The sequence below is a fragment of the Silene latifolia genome, chromosome 1 (assembly GCF_048544455.1).
Source record: "Silene latifolia isolate original U9 population chromosome 1, ASM4854445v1, whole genome shotgun sequence".
Taxonomy (NCBI): domain Eukaryota; kingdom Viridiplantae; phylum Streptophyta; class Magnoliopsida; order Caryophyllales; family Caryophyllaceae; genus Silene; species Silene latifolia.
In genome coordinates, this window is record NC_133526.1 from 65,955,214 (window position 1) to 65,970,141 (window position 14,928).

The 14,928-nt window shown below is 36.9% G+C and overlaps 1 protein-coding gene across 1 annotated transcript; it reads left to right on the forward strand.

The window, feature by feature from the left end:
* The first annotated feature begins 12,314 nt into the window (after positions 1-12,314).
* LOC141591101 (CASP-like protein 4B3) lies at positions 12,315-14,507 on the forward strand. The gene is made up of 3 exons (XM_074411551.1): positions 12,315-12,624; positions 13,694-13,829; positions 14,152-14,507. Exons 1-3 carry the CDS (start codon positions 12,404-12,406, stop codon positions 14,344-14,346), a joined length of 552 nt encoding a protein of 183 aa, XP_074267652.1. The 5' UTR covers positions 12,315-12,403; the 3' UTR covers positions 14,347-14,507.
* Positions 14,508-14,928: the final 421 nt, after the last annotated feature.

Below are 14,928 nucleotides of genomic sequence, written 5' to 3' on the forward strand. Positions count from 1 at the left end.
AAGATTGATCTAAGGTCGGGGTACTATCAGGTGAGGATTCTGGACGAAGACATACCAAAGACAGCTTTTCGATCGAGGTATGGTCACAATGAGTACGTGTTGATGCCGTTTAGGTTGACTAATGCGCCAACAGTGTTTATGGATCTGATGAACCGGATTTTAAGCCAGGACTTGGATCAATTTATGGTGGTGTTTATAGATGACATCTTAGTCTATTCCAAGACTAAGGAGGAGTATGAGGAGCACTTACGATTGGTGTTTCAAACTCTACGTGACAACCAATTATATGCTAAGTTGTCTAAGTATGAGTTTTGGTTAGAGAAAGTGGCCTTTATGGGCCATGTGATCTCTAAAGAGGGTGTAGCTATGGATCCTTGCAAGATTGAAGCGGTGTCTAACTGGGAGGCACCAAAGAATGTGGCCGAGATCAGGAGTTTATTGGGTTTTGCAGGGTACTATTGACGGTTCGTGAAAGACTTTTCAAAGATTGCCAGACCTATGACAGCTTTTATGAGGAAAAAGAACCGGTTTCGTAGGGATGAAAGTTGTGAGACGGCGTTCCAAACATTAAAGGAGCGATTTACCAAAGCTCCAGTCTTAGCCTTAACCGAAGAGAGTGAGAATTTCGAGGTGTATACAGATGCTTCGAAGAACGGGTTGGGATGTGTGTTGATGCAGAACGCGAAAGTCATTGCCTATGGTTCTAGGCAATTGAAGTCTTATGAGGGGAACTATCCGACGCATGATCTAGAGTTGGGTGCAGTTGTGTTTGCTCTCATGATTTGGAGACACTATCTATATAGGGCGACCTGTAAGGTGTTTTCTGATCACAAGAGTTTAAAGTATATCTTTACTCAGAAGGAGTTGAACATGAGGCAGGGGAGGTGGATGGAGCTCATAGGAGACTATGACATGGATATTATATACCATGAAGGGAAAGTTAATGTGGTGGCCGACGCGTTGAGCAGGAAGAGTGTGCATTCTCTATACACAGCTATGTCACTGATGAGGTTAAAAGATAAATTGACCAAGATGGGGATACATGTGTGTAGATACCTCATTTCTGCACCTCCCGCAAACCACCCGGTGATGATTGGGCCGCATGTTTGGTACACGGAACGATTTGTGACAGTTCGTAAGTTTATCATCAAGTGATCACTCAAACACTTGTGTCTACCTCATAGTCGTCATCTACGCGGCGATACGGTCGCTTTGACAGTAATTAGAGTACATTTGGAGTCCGGATCAAAAACCGTCTTCATTTTCTAATAACCGTTTAAAATGCCGAGTCAGAATGTTCTGGAATGTTCCGGACGTTTCTATTCCATATTTTTCCAATCTTTTAATCTTTGGTAAAATATATCCCGAAATTATCATATAAAGTATTAAGGAAATAAGATTAATCCGCTATTCCATAATAGAAACACGGAAATCTTTCTTCCGCAAGAGGAAACCACTGAGGAAAAGACGCAGCAGGTGCTGCGCCTCTTCCAAGAGACGCAGTGCTTGCTACGCCTCTTCCTCAGTCCTTTTCTGCGTATTTTTCGTATCTTTTCGAGATTCACTTCCAAAGTTTCTCCGAAAACCCTAATTTCTGTCGTGTGATTAGTATAAATAGAGACCTTCGGTCGCACATATTTCTCACGCGAGTGTCCGCCCTTCTCTTCTCCCTTTACTTTCTAGACCACGTTCTTACTTTTTGGCGTCTACGTGCTTGAACTTTCGACCACGTAAGCTCGGATCCTTCTGAGTACCAGCCTCGTTTTGCATGACCGACCAATTTGACCAACTCCACAATCAATCAACTTAATCAATCTGTTTAATTCCTCTAAGAGGGCACTTTCGTCGTACATTCGAGTCGAGCATCACTAAACGTTAACTTAGTCAATCTCGTTTCATCAAACATGTAAGTCTGAGGGTGTAAATCCTTCTCTTTTAATTATTGTTCTTTATTTTTGTAATCATTATTGTAAGATTTATGTCGAAAATACGCTTAAAACCGATTTATAAAACCTTATTTCAAACCCTTTTTACGGATTATCAGGAGACAAACGTCGAGAAAGGACGCAGCAACTGCTGCGCCTCTTCGAAGGGACGCAAAGACTGTGTTGCGCCTCTTCTCGAGGTCATGTCGCAGCTTCTCGCTTCCTTTCTTCTTCCTTCGTCTTTTGTTCGTCTGTATGTTTTATTTTACTTTCAATTGTTCATGCTTCTTTCAACACAATAATTCTAATATGATAATTTTAACCTATAATTCATCAATACTTATCATCATTAACATCCCGACTTAAATCCCTTATAATCCATATTTGCGGGTTTTCGTCATTTAAATCAATTCGGGTTTTTAGAGGTTTGATTCATCCATATTGAGTCTCTGGAATTCATCTTTGATATATTTTCATTCGTTAATTATCGTCACCATCATTAATTCGTCTTTAACCTAATTAATTTGTTTAGTTTGTTTAATTTGTATTTGTAATTAATCTTTTAATCTTGTAAATAATTCATCCTAATTAGTTTTTATCCATGTTTAATCGTTTTTATGACCTCAATCACATGTAAATAATCTGTTAAATCACTTCTATCCGAGTCAATTAATATAATCAAGCATTAAAATCACCAATGAATATTAACGATTTGCAATTCCGGCTTCACAGCCAGAACTGAGCTCAGGAACAGACACAGCGTCTGCTGCGCCTCTTCCAAAGGACGCAGCTCTGCTGCGCCTGTTCCGCGTTGAGTTCTGTCTCTGAACTCCCGCCTTTGCCTTAACCTAGTTTATTAGTTTACTTATTTAATTTATTATTAATCGTATTATCACCTAATAATCTGTTTGTTTATTTATTTATTCTTTCTTTTCTAAAATCATCCGTTTTAAATGTATTTTCGACATAAATCAATTAACCCAATGTAATTATTGTAATTTTCTTTATTGTATTTTTATTGTATTTCTTTTATCGTATTGCTTGTATGCTCTCACATGTAATCGATCTTAAATTCCTACTTCGACTCAATTGCATGTTAAATTACGTGTCTACCGACTTAGTATTAATTCTCACATGCTAGGATTAATCTAATGAATATTGCATTGCATGCATATAAATCGACAACATATCGAGTATAGACAATTTCCCTAATCATTAGTAGAGGCCGCTATCGAGGCGGGCGGGATTAGGTGTTCGATCAAAAGAGCTTCCTAATATGTACCCTCACCCCTTACTCCAGATCTCTGTGAACATCCGTGTTCATTGGCATCCACGAGAGTCATTCTAGACATAGAATGCTAAGGGTGACGAGTTCTTGGTGTTCATGTCACTACTTTGTGTCTTGACATGGCACGAGGTATTCGAACGGTTTCCAATTTTCCACAATAAATTGGTGGCGACTCCACAAATGCACAAGAAAAGCTTGCTCGCTTTTCGCCCCTGTGGGCCCGCGTCCACAGTTTGGCGACTCCGCTAGGGATCATACACCTACGTGTTGCCAAGGGTGAAACTTGAACAAGGGTAGGGGATAGTTTATACGAGACAGTTGTCGATTTGCATAACTCGGTCTTCCTAGACCATTTTATTCGGCCTTCCTAGGCCCAACCCAACCCATTCGAACAATCGTCCCGTCTAGACGGTCCAAATTCTTATTTGGGCCTAAGGATGGATAGCGATTGACGTCATCCATACCATGGTACTTTCTCTTGTTTGTATCAAGGACTTTCACTACTCAAGGAAATGGACTAGGAATCGGCCTTACTCTTGTTTGGTACGAGCCTCTCCACAGACCCCGGGTTTGATTGTTCGGTATGGCAACTCACCCTTTAAGCCAAAACCCTTTTAAATGCACTCAGTATCCCGTTATAATGCCTGTATACATGCTTGTACCATATGTGATCACCATTTATAAACAAAACCATGACGATTTTTGTAAAAGTCAAAATTTCTTTCAAAATGGAAAAATTTCGAACATAAGCCCAATATTAGCGCAAAACTAGTCAAAACTCTGTCCAATTGTCGAGTCAAAATTCGGGCCTCAAAGCCCATTTCAAAACCTCACTTCGAGTCCACTCCTACAACTACACTACAGTTGACTAGGACCAACATTTTCAAACTTTGTCATTTCTTCAAGAACTCACTTAACACGAGTGGCACACTCCCACTCTACAAGTCAAAATATTTTTTCCAAGTAAGTGTGCTAGAATGGCGATCGTGTTTTGATTCGTCGTCGATCTATTGTTCAGTTTCCAAGATGCCTGACACAAGCGACGTGAGCAACAACCAACCCCTGAATGGTAATGATCCAATCCTAGCCGCTCTAGCTCGTCTCCAAGTCACTCAAGATCAAGTGTATGATCGCCTCGACACAATCGAGGGCCGAATATATACTGTGGAAACAAGGTTGCCTCCTCGAGAAAGTGAAGTGTCTGATGAATTTGTGAATAACTTCGGGAATGAAAATCCTCCTATGGGAGCACATGAGGTTAACCCTCCCGTAGGTATGACTGCAGCTGAGAAACGACTCCAATACTTGGAGGAACAATTGATGTATCTCAAAGGGGATGATATCTATAGGGAAAATAATCGCAAATATGAGGCCGTGAGCTCCAAATTGCCAACCAACTTCAACATGACGGATATCCCTAAATTCAAGGGGCATGAAAACCCTTTGAACCATATCCGTGCTTTCAAGGATTACATGTCTATCAAAGGCATTAAACCCGAGATGTTCATAAGGATCTTTCCTTCATCTCTTGACACTATCCCAAGACAATGGTTCTATTCTCTAGAGCACAAGAAGATTGCTACCTGGGACGACGCCACAATTGAGTTCGCTAAGCAATATGCGGATAATGCCGAAATCCAAGTCAACATGCGCACTTTAGAGGTTCTTACCCAAAATGACAAAGAAGGTTTCACTGACTTCCTAAGTAGGTGGAGGTAGACTAGTACCCAACTTGTTGAACGTCCAGATGAAGCTACCCTCGTGGAGAAATTCGTGGACAATTTAAAGCCCATCTATGCGAGTCATTTGAGGTACCAAAACATTAAGACCTTCAAAGACTTAACTGTACTAGGAACAAGGATCGAGGATGACATCCGTAAAGGGCTCTTGTCCAAAACGGTAGGTCGTGGATATCAAGGCTCAACAAGTCGTTCTTACAGGTCTACTAGCAAGACTGATGAATTTAACCTTCTCGATCCATCTAAGAAGAGTACCCCACCAAGAAAATTCACTAATATTGGGGACACATACTCTAATGCTCTAAAGAGACTGATGAAACAGGGTAAGCTTCAACCCATAGGCCCTACGCTTGAACCAGAAAAGAAATCCAAGTTCTGGGATGAGAATTCGTATTGCGAATATCATAGAGGCAAGGGACATGATACAGAAAAATGTTACAAGCTAAACAATGTGCTTCAAGACATGATTGAAGACGGTCGCCTACCCATACCGCCTGGAGGCAAGCCCAACAACACTCAGAATCCTCTTGGAATTGTGATGATTACAAGTGAAGAATCTACCTTAGATTGTTCACACCTCATTTCTCCAGTCGAAGATGAGATCTATGCAATAGAAGAAGAAGGAAACTACTCTACCATTTCCCCTACCATCACCGATTTCATCGCATGGGCAAAGAGTGTGAATAGGCAAGTCTCGGAATTAGAGAGTGTAGTGGCAACCCTACGTAATCCCAATGCAACATCCAAAGAACGTGTGCCACTAATTTTCCCTCAAAATGCTACAATGCAAGAAGTAGTAGCCGTGGTTGACGAACTAATCAACCAAATTATCCAATTGGAGGCCGAGATCATGAGGATGAGAGAACTTGCTACTATCAATGGAGTGTGGGCCGACGATGATGAAGATGAGTATCTCACTGAACACTACCTAGTCAAAGTCAGTGAGGAAATAGTCCAAAATAGTGAGTATCAAGATGTAGACCACCTTACTCGTTCGGGACATCCATACCAAAAACACTTCTCAAAATGGTCCCATAGCGAATGGTCCAACCAACGTTGTCACATCAAATGATAACGAAGATACCTCTACTGACCATTTGCTAAAGCAACTACAATGTGATCTAGAAGAGGGATGCTAGGGAATATTTGACAGTTCAACCGGATCTTTATGATGATATTCCTAGAAAACAGGCTCTTGATCCCAAGATTCAGGAGTGGAGAGGTGGAGTAGAGAAGGGGACAGTGTCTCGATTCTCTATTCATTATGATGGGAGTGTTCGGTTTGATGGGAGATGGTGTGTACCTAAGGATGAGGAGTTGAAAAAAATAATCATGACAGAGGCTCATTTCACACCGTATTCAGTGCATCCAGGTGGTGACAAGCTTTATAGGGATCTTTAGAACACGTTTTGGTGGCCTGGGATGAAGAGGGAAACAGCTGAGTTTGTGGCTCGATGTTTGACTTGCCAGAGAGTCAAAGGGGAACATCGAAGACCGCAAGGTAAGATTCAGTATCTTGAGGTACCTGAGTGGAAATGGGAATCTATCTCCATGGATTTCATTGTGGGATTACTGAGGAGTCAGCAAGGTAATAACATGATTTGGGTGATCGTTGATCGTTTAAGCAAGTCAACTCATTTTTTTCCCATGAAAGATACATGGAGTAAGGTGGAGTTGGCAAATGGCTACAAGAAGAATATAGTGAGGTTACATGGAGTTCCAAAGGACATTGTGTCAGATCGAGATGCGAGGTTCATTTCTCGGATTTGGCAAGAGTTGCAGGAGTTGATGGGGACTACCTTGAAGATGAGTACTGTTTTTTCATCCCGCGACAGATGGACAGACAGAGAGAACTATCAAGACCTTAGAAGATATGTTAAGGGCTTGTGTGATAGAGTTTGGTGGTAGTTGGAAAGATAGGATGGATTTGATTGAGTTTTCTTACAACAACAACTATCATACGAGTATTGGGATGGCTCTGTTTGAGGATTTGTATGAGAGGAGATGTAGGAGTCAAATTTTCTAGGATGATAGCGCAGAGGCAGTGGTTTTAAGTCCATATATGGTACAAGATATGGTTGAACATGTGAAGTTGATTCGGCAAAAGATGAAAGCGGCACAGGATCGACAAAAGAGTTATGCGGATACATCGTCGAGACATCGAGTTCCAAGTTGGGGACAAGGTTCTTTTGAAAGTGTCACCTATGCGTTGGGTGATGCGATTTGGTAAGAAAGGGAAGTTCGACCAAAAGTTTTTTGGCCCTTATGACATTTTGGATCGTGTGGGAGAGGTTGCTTACCGGTTAGCTTTGCCACCAGCTTTGGATCTTGTACACAATGTGTTTCATGTGTCTCAACTACAGAAGTATGTGAGTGATCCTTCTCATGTGCTAGAGGTTGATCACATTAAGTTGGATGAATCTTTGTCTTACCTTGAAGTGCCAAAAGAGATCCTAGATCGCTAGGTTCGCAAGACTAGAACTGGGGAGACAGTGTTGCTAAAGGTTTTGTGGTCGAATCACAACGTTGAGGAAGCAACTTGGGAGGCGGAGGAAGCTATGAAGGAACACTATCCGTCTCTTTTTAATCAGGTATGCGTGGTTACGGGGACATAACCATGTTTCTTTAAGAGGGGTAGGAGATAATCGCATAAGGTTTTGGTAAGGTTTTTAGTCAGTTTTTATAAAGTTAGTGTTTGTTTTGAGTCATAATGAGTTGTGTTTAAGTTTTGTTTTTGAGTATTATTTGTGTCTTTGCGTTATAGTTGAGTTAGTAAGTTTGTTTTTTTTCAGTATGGGTTTGAACTTCGGGGACGAAGTTCATTTTTAAGGAGGAAAGATTGTAATACCTCAGATTTATGAGCTGTTGGGTACTTCATCGAGTAGGACTTACTCTATCGAGTAAGTTAGTTTTGCATTTTGGAGTACGTTATGTCTAATGGATACTCGATCGATTAAGGGCAAATCGATCGAATAGCGGGTACTCGATCGAGTACGTTAGTTACTCGATAGAATAAGGGCAACTCGATCGACTAGCGGGTACTCGATCGAGTACGTTAGTTACTCGATCGAGTATGTCAGGTTTTATGGTTTTTCGACCGGGTTTGATAGTGACGCGTGAAGAGTTATATAAAGTGATTTCGTCAGTTCCTTTTTACTTTTACCTTTATTTCTCTAAACTTTTACAAAAAGATAAACAACGAAGTTCTTCTCTTCACTCATTGCTATCAAATCAAGGGTTAGGGTTGTCAGATTTCGGAGTTCATCATATCTTTGTGATCGTCGTATTGTGGGTAAGATCTTTGTACTGTTTTATTGTCAAATAGTTAATATTGTTTAAAACCCTAATTGGGTGATTTGGGGGTTGTTGGGTTTGATTATGTGATAGATTTTAATTATGTGATTAATTGATTAAAGGAGGTGATTTCGTAGAGGAAGGTTTTTGATCCGCTGCATTTGGTTGATTATTGGTGATTTCGCTTGAGGTAGGGTTTCCCTACTCAGTTGACTGTGTAAATATTATAACATGGTTTGTTTGATTGATTGGCATGTTGGTTGTATCATTGATTGGTATTGGCATTGTTTACATTGGTATTATGGTTGTTGTTATTAGTCTGTGGTTCGCGAGGTGTGCCCTCGGTTGAGTAGAGTCACTTGTAGGAGGGGCTTCACGCCCTTGATTCGCCCCTTATGGTTCCCGTCACAAGGGGGATGTGCACATTAATGAACATGGGTTATTTGCTCGATGGAGATGAGCGGGGCTTAGGCGGGAAAGGCTGCGGTCCCCCACTGGCGGTGTGGAATATCCGTTGCGATGGATATTCTGGCAGGGCTACACACTTAGTGTGTAGTCGGATGTTTGGTGATGTGACGGAGTTGGAGGATTGTGATTGTGTAATTGTCTGTTGTATTGGCTTATTTTGTTTATGCAGTAACTAACCCCGTTTAAATGTTTGAAAACTGTGGTGATCCATTCGGGGATGGTGATCAGTTGTCTAGCAGGTATATCTTGGATACGCGCGGGATCTAGCTGGGAATGGAGTCACCACGTGTCAGAGTCGTAGTCTTCCGCTGTTTTGTCATAACACTTTTTACTTTAGTTGGATTTTTGTTTTGAGACATTGTACTTTACATTTCAGTTGGTTTTGATGTACGGACATTTAACTTAAATTACTTAAAGTACGTTTCTTGATGGTCTACTTTGATTACTATGCCTCGGGTAACCGAGATGGTAGCATTCTCATGTGCTAGGTGGTCTTGGTAAGGTACCTTGGTGTCTGGAGGTGTTACAATAACTAATTAACTCGGGGTATGTTAAATTAATATTTAAAAACTCAGTTCCAAATTCAAACGAATCGTTTGTGTTTGGTGAAATTAAGATATATTATATTCAGTGATACACCATGATAACTCGATTTGATCTAGTCTCAAAGTAAATTGAAGTTTACTGATCCTATAAACTAGTTTTAGTCCCGTGCAAAAAATGCACGGTTATATTTTAAAAAATTTAGACGGGTGCGGATATAACTATAGAGAGTTGAATCGAGAGTTGTATTTTTAATGACATGATAAATGTTTAATTTTTGTGTTATTATGATAATTTAAACCCATGCAAATTTGCACGGTATGTTGTTTAAAACAATAGTTGTAACTAAAAGTATACAAAAATAATTACATTTTCTATTAAGTCATATAGTATAACATTTTAATTTTATTTTTTTGGTCAAGATATAAATAACATCTTAAATTTGAAATATAAATTACGTACATTAGATATGCTCAATCCGCGACATTTCACATTACGTACATTTTAAATTTTAAATATAAATATTTTATAATAATTAAGTTATTGTACATATGCTAAACCTGCTACATTTCACATCACGTACATTTTAAATTTGAAATGTAAATATTTTATAGTGAAGGGTAGATTAGCATTTCAATATTTTTTTCTTAACTTTCATTTACGTTTTTATAATCTTTAAGCCTCCATTACGTTATTTCCCTTAAAAGATACTTTAATCTGTGAACAAAGAGAAAATTCTATTAAGAGAAAATTAAATAAATCTAATGCAAGTTTGTAGTAGGGTCTACATACAGAAAATGCAATCTACATAGTATAAAAGCCAGGTTTTTTCTTGACTTTTGATTGGCTGCTGAAAACAAGGGATTGAGATTTTTTTTTATGGTGATGTAGGGTCCCCCATGATCATTGAGTGAATTAATTACCCTCTCTCCTACCTTCTTATATTCTATCACTAATTATTCATAAGCAATTTCCCTCCTCTCTTTTAAACTCCAACAAAATTAGATTAAAATCTCAAAAATACCTTTCCATGAAAATTGAATTATGAGCTCTTTAATACAAGATTAAATTTTAAAAAAATCAAATACTACAAATATATTACCTCAAACCAAAAAAATTACAAAAAAAAAATATAAACTATAACAAAATTAGCTTAAAATCTTAAGAAAAACACCTTTCATAAAAATTGAAATCATATATATTTAAACTCTTAAAACTTAATATTTCTCGGATTTATATATAATATTTTGAAAGTATCATTTTATATAAATATTAAATATAAAATAATAATGCTAAATTACAATATGAACATAGTTAAAAAAAAATAAAAAGAGTTTTAGATCTATGAAATTCACTACAAATCTAGAAATTAAAAAAAAATTAAAATTTGGGCTTTAATTACGATTTGAACATAATAAAAAAAATGGAAACAAATAGTTGGACAAAAAGAAATTAATCATAAATGTGTAACAATCGAAAAAATAATATAAGGAGTCAAATAAATACGATATCAGTAAAATCAATAAAGTAATCATATATAAATTGAATGAAGTCGTCTTGTAAATTTTTTTTTTATATAAAATAGTATATTTATTTAAGAAAATAACAATATCACGATCATAATTATCTGCAGATCTAACAATTTTAAATGACATGCAAATGAATGATTGCTTTGAAAATTGATTTTAAAAACATTTAAAGTTATTACTTACATGAATCTTTTTACATATGTAACCCAAATATCTTCAATATTGACCGGAAATCTCTTAAATATATATTAAATTGGGTTTAATAAAAAAAATGGGAGGACGATTGGATGAAGGTAGATGATGAAAACCCATATTTGAGGAAGATGAGTGAGGGTATGAGTGGCACTAAATACATGCGTTTAATTTGGAGTTTTTTAAGAGAGGGGAATGAATGAGAGTGGGATGCAGACAAGTAGACGGTATGCATTAGTAAATACTCCGTATGAACTTAGGATTTATTTTGGGGGTTGGGGGTGGCTGGGAAATACGGAGTAGATAATGAGATTGTATTGTTTAATTTTGTCTTGGGTTGCAATTTTTATTTAAGTTTTTTGGCCCATAATATATGTTAAGGATTAATAAGATTTTCAAATCTAATAAATCGTTGACCGAGTTAGCGACTTTAAAAGTCAAGTCTACGTTAACACACTTTCATTTTCAACAACTAAAAATTCAATTTTTACCTATTTTAGTCATTTCTTTATTTTTATTTTTGTAAATAAAACACCGTTTATTATGACGATAAAATCGTTTATAAATTACGAGAGGAGTAAGTGTACATCTAATAATAATATGGAGAGGGATGAGATAGAGTTTGCTGTGGCCTGTGGGATAATTCATATGGGGTAAAATGGGTATGGTTTTAAATTGTATTATGTTACAGGGCGAGTGTTCCATTGTTTTTTCGGATCATGAAACCTATGTCAGATCGGCCCGTTCATGAAAAATTGATAATGTATCCCAATTTATATTATGAGATTTATCTAATCCATATATGCTTATTATTTCGTCTAATATATAAATCTACTAAAATTTCATGACATTACGACAAAACAATTTAATGTGTATTATATTTTGAAATATATGTTTTAAATTATTAGTATATAAACTATCATATTTGTCACAATATTGAACATTTTTAATCACGCTCACTTATATGATTCTATATATGCTCCTATATGCAATAATAGCGTTTATTATTACGATCCGTGCATTTTTTGCACGGGTTTAAAACTAGTTGTTTACTCTAAATTTAAGAGCAAATGAGAAGAATAAAAATAATTTCGATTTTATACCATGTTGATGAGACAAATAATAAGTTAACAAAAGAACATAATTTCGAGACCGGCAATACTCAAATTTGATTTGATACGACTCGACGTGCCACGACCTCAGAAAAAAAAGGCCGACGACTAACCCAATTTCGATTCTAATTTAAATCCACTAGGGGAAGACTTGATTAAAGTCAACGAATTGTTCCATCATGGTAGTAAACTCCTATTTCCATACCTTGTATATATAACACTCATACAAAAGCGATACTAGTACAAACGAACAACAAGAGCATACAATTTCTCATCTTTGCCCCTTAATTAATATCCAGCCAATAAAACCAAAATGTCACATCCCGCCGCAGTTTCGACTCCAGAAAAACACTTTGTTGGAGTAATACAACCATCTCCCGCGGTGGATGTTGAGGCAGGGGTAGCCGCAAAGGAGTGTTGGGTGAAGAAAAAGGCAGTGACATTGATTTTGAGGGCGTCAGCCTTACTATTTTCTGTCATCTCTTTCATGCTCACGGTTACGGTCACGGACTTCACTGATTACTCTGCTTTATGGTAAATCACCTTCTATCTATATATATATATAAGCCTTTTCTTTTGTTATTATTTGATTACGTTTTTAACTATAATAAATAATTTACGGAGTATCAAGTAAAGTGAGAGTTCTGTTCGAAACTACCTTCCGGAAAATCTCTCTTAACTACGGGCCGGGAGTTTATACAAGAATTATTGAGAGTCATAAGGCCATTGTAAACCATGGTTTGCATTTATATTATAATCCGTATAGATTTGGTTTTATATATAACGGTATTTAAGTCACTTATTAGCATGTGATTTAACATAACACGGTTTTTCTAACATGTATCTTAAGGATACACGATATGAGAAATACTTGCGTCATCCGGGAGGATGTCCTCCTTACACCCAAAAAAGAATTTTACAATATTTAATTCCTATTTTGGTCCCCCTCCTTTGTGTGTAGGGAGGACGTCCTCCGAGAGGACACAAGTATTTTCCCACACGATATAAAAGCCATATTAGGCAATATATTTAGGATTCGGTCATAAAAAATGATTATGACATTTTTTAACTGACTCTACAACGTTTTACGCATAAATCATAAATCAAAGGGTCAATGACAATACTGTAAATGTGGCTAGAAACAATTTCTTAGGAGTAATCGAGTGATTAACTTATACAGTAATACGATAATAACTGTATAAATCGGTCGGTTTTATTTGAGATATATTGTAAGAGAATCTAATGTTGTATGGTGGTGAAATGGTTATTACATTTTTTTTTACCGTGAGTCCACAACGGTTTTACGCGTAAATCATAAATTAATGGATCGACCGTCGATGACAATACTTCTAAATATCGCCAGAAACAATTTCTTAGGAATAATCGAGTCGATTAACGATTTTGAGAACAAGAGTTAGTTTAAGTGCTAAGAGCTCTTTTACCCAACTGGCCAATCATGATGTTAGGAGTTCGATTTTCACTTCCGACATAATACGCTCATTTAAACCAAAAAGAAAACGATAGTAACTGTATAAAACGGTCGGTTTTATGTGAAAGATACTGTAAGTGAATCTAATGTTATATGGTGGTGAAATTGTGGCAGTTACGTGTTCACCATAGTATTAGTGGTGATGATCTACACAGCTGTGTTCGTTGGGATACACGGTCACGAGGTACGCACGGGAGAAGTGGTCATTCCTGCTAAGGTTGCTGTCTGGATGAACTTTTTAGGAGACCAGGTCGGCCTCTCTTTTCTTTCTTTTACCATCATCACCTTAATTAATAAATGCTGCTAAATAAATAATCTCTTAGGCCAATTTTAATTCATTGAATTCAAGTTCCAAACAAGACGGTCTGTTATTTATCTATATGGACACCTTTGTGAAGAAGATCAATTAATTACTACTCGTATTATTATACATTCCTGATAACCGTGTACTTTAACGTATAAAAAGAATCGTTTTTATGTTATAGAACAATTGGTTTGAATGTCTTGAGATAGATAACACGTGAGAATTCTATAATTTTATCGATCTAATTATTAGTAAACAATAAATGCAGATTCTAGCGTTAATGTTGCTATCAGCGGGGTCAGCAGGAGCTGAAACAGTGACTGCACTAAGGCAGAACTATGTAGGCCCAGCTGTAGATCAATTGACTGCATCGGTTGCCATGACATTTTTACTGTTCCTTGCTTTGGAACCGGCCGCGTTAATTTCTACTTATAACTTTTCTATTTACATTTCTAAATCATGATTTTAACATGAATTATTTACCTATTATTTTTTCTTTTTGAGATTTTGTTTACTCATCATTGTGAGTTTTGTCCGTGTATATTTTCTTTGATTTGAATTCATAATTTATTTGTATAACAATTTATCGGTCTCATTCTATAAAGAGATATGTGTGAATTATGTTAGCTTGGTTGCATTGTTTTCAAGTCGACAATAATATTATCGACCCATTAATTTATCGGTCTCCTATACAGAAATGACACATGAAATCCATTTATTGGATAATTTCCTTTGAAAGTAGCGGTCAAGACCCACTCAAAGTTTTAAGTTGAGTCTTGGATTTACAAGACTTAACTTAAGACTTTATGTTAAGATTTTCATAGATTATTGGTAGTCTTGAGTGAGTCTTGTCTTAAGACTTACTAAAGTCTTATCTCAAGATTACCAATAACTAGTATTGGTGCCCGGCTTCGCCCGGGCTATCTCTACTTACCATTAATTTTATTTTTCATTAAATAAAATTAGTTAAAGTTGCATAACCCATAAATTTATCATTAATATATTTTTCTATTTTTATCTTAAAATTACGGTGAAATAAATTTTG

Excerpts from the sequence above, each read along its gene's own strand:
- LOC141591101 (XM_074411551.1), top strand. The coding sequence starts at position 12,404 with ATGTCACATCCCGCCGCAGTTTCGACTCCAGAAAAACACTTTGTTGGA. Across the intron at positions 12,625-13,693 it reads ACTGATTACTCTGCTTTATG|TTACGTGTTCACCATAGTAT; the intron begins GTAAATCACCTT and ends AAATTGTGGCAG. Across the intron at positions 13,830-14,151 it reads TGAACTTTTTAGGAGACCAG|ATTCTAGCGTTAATGTTGCT; the intron begins GTCGGCCTCTCT and ends CAATAAATGCAG.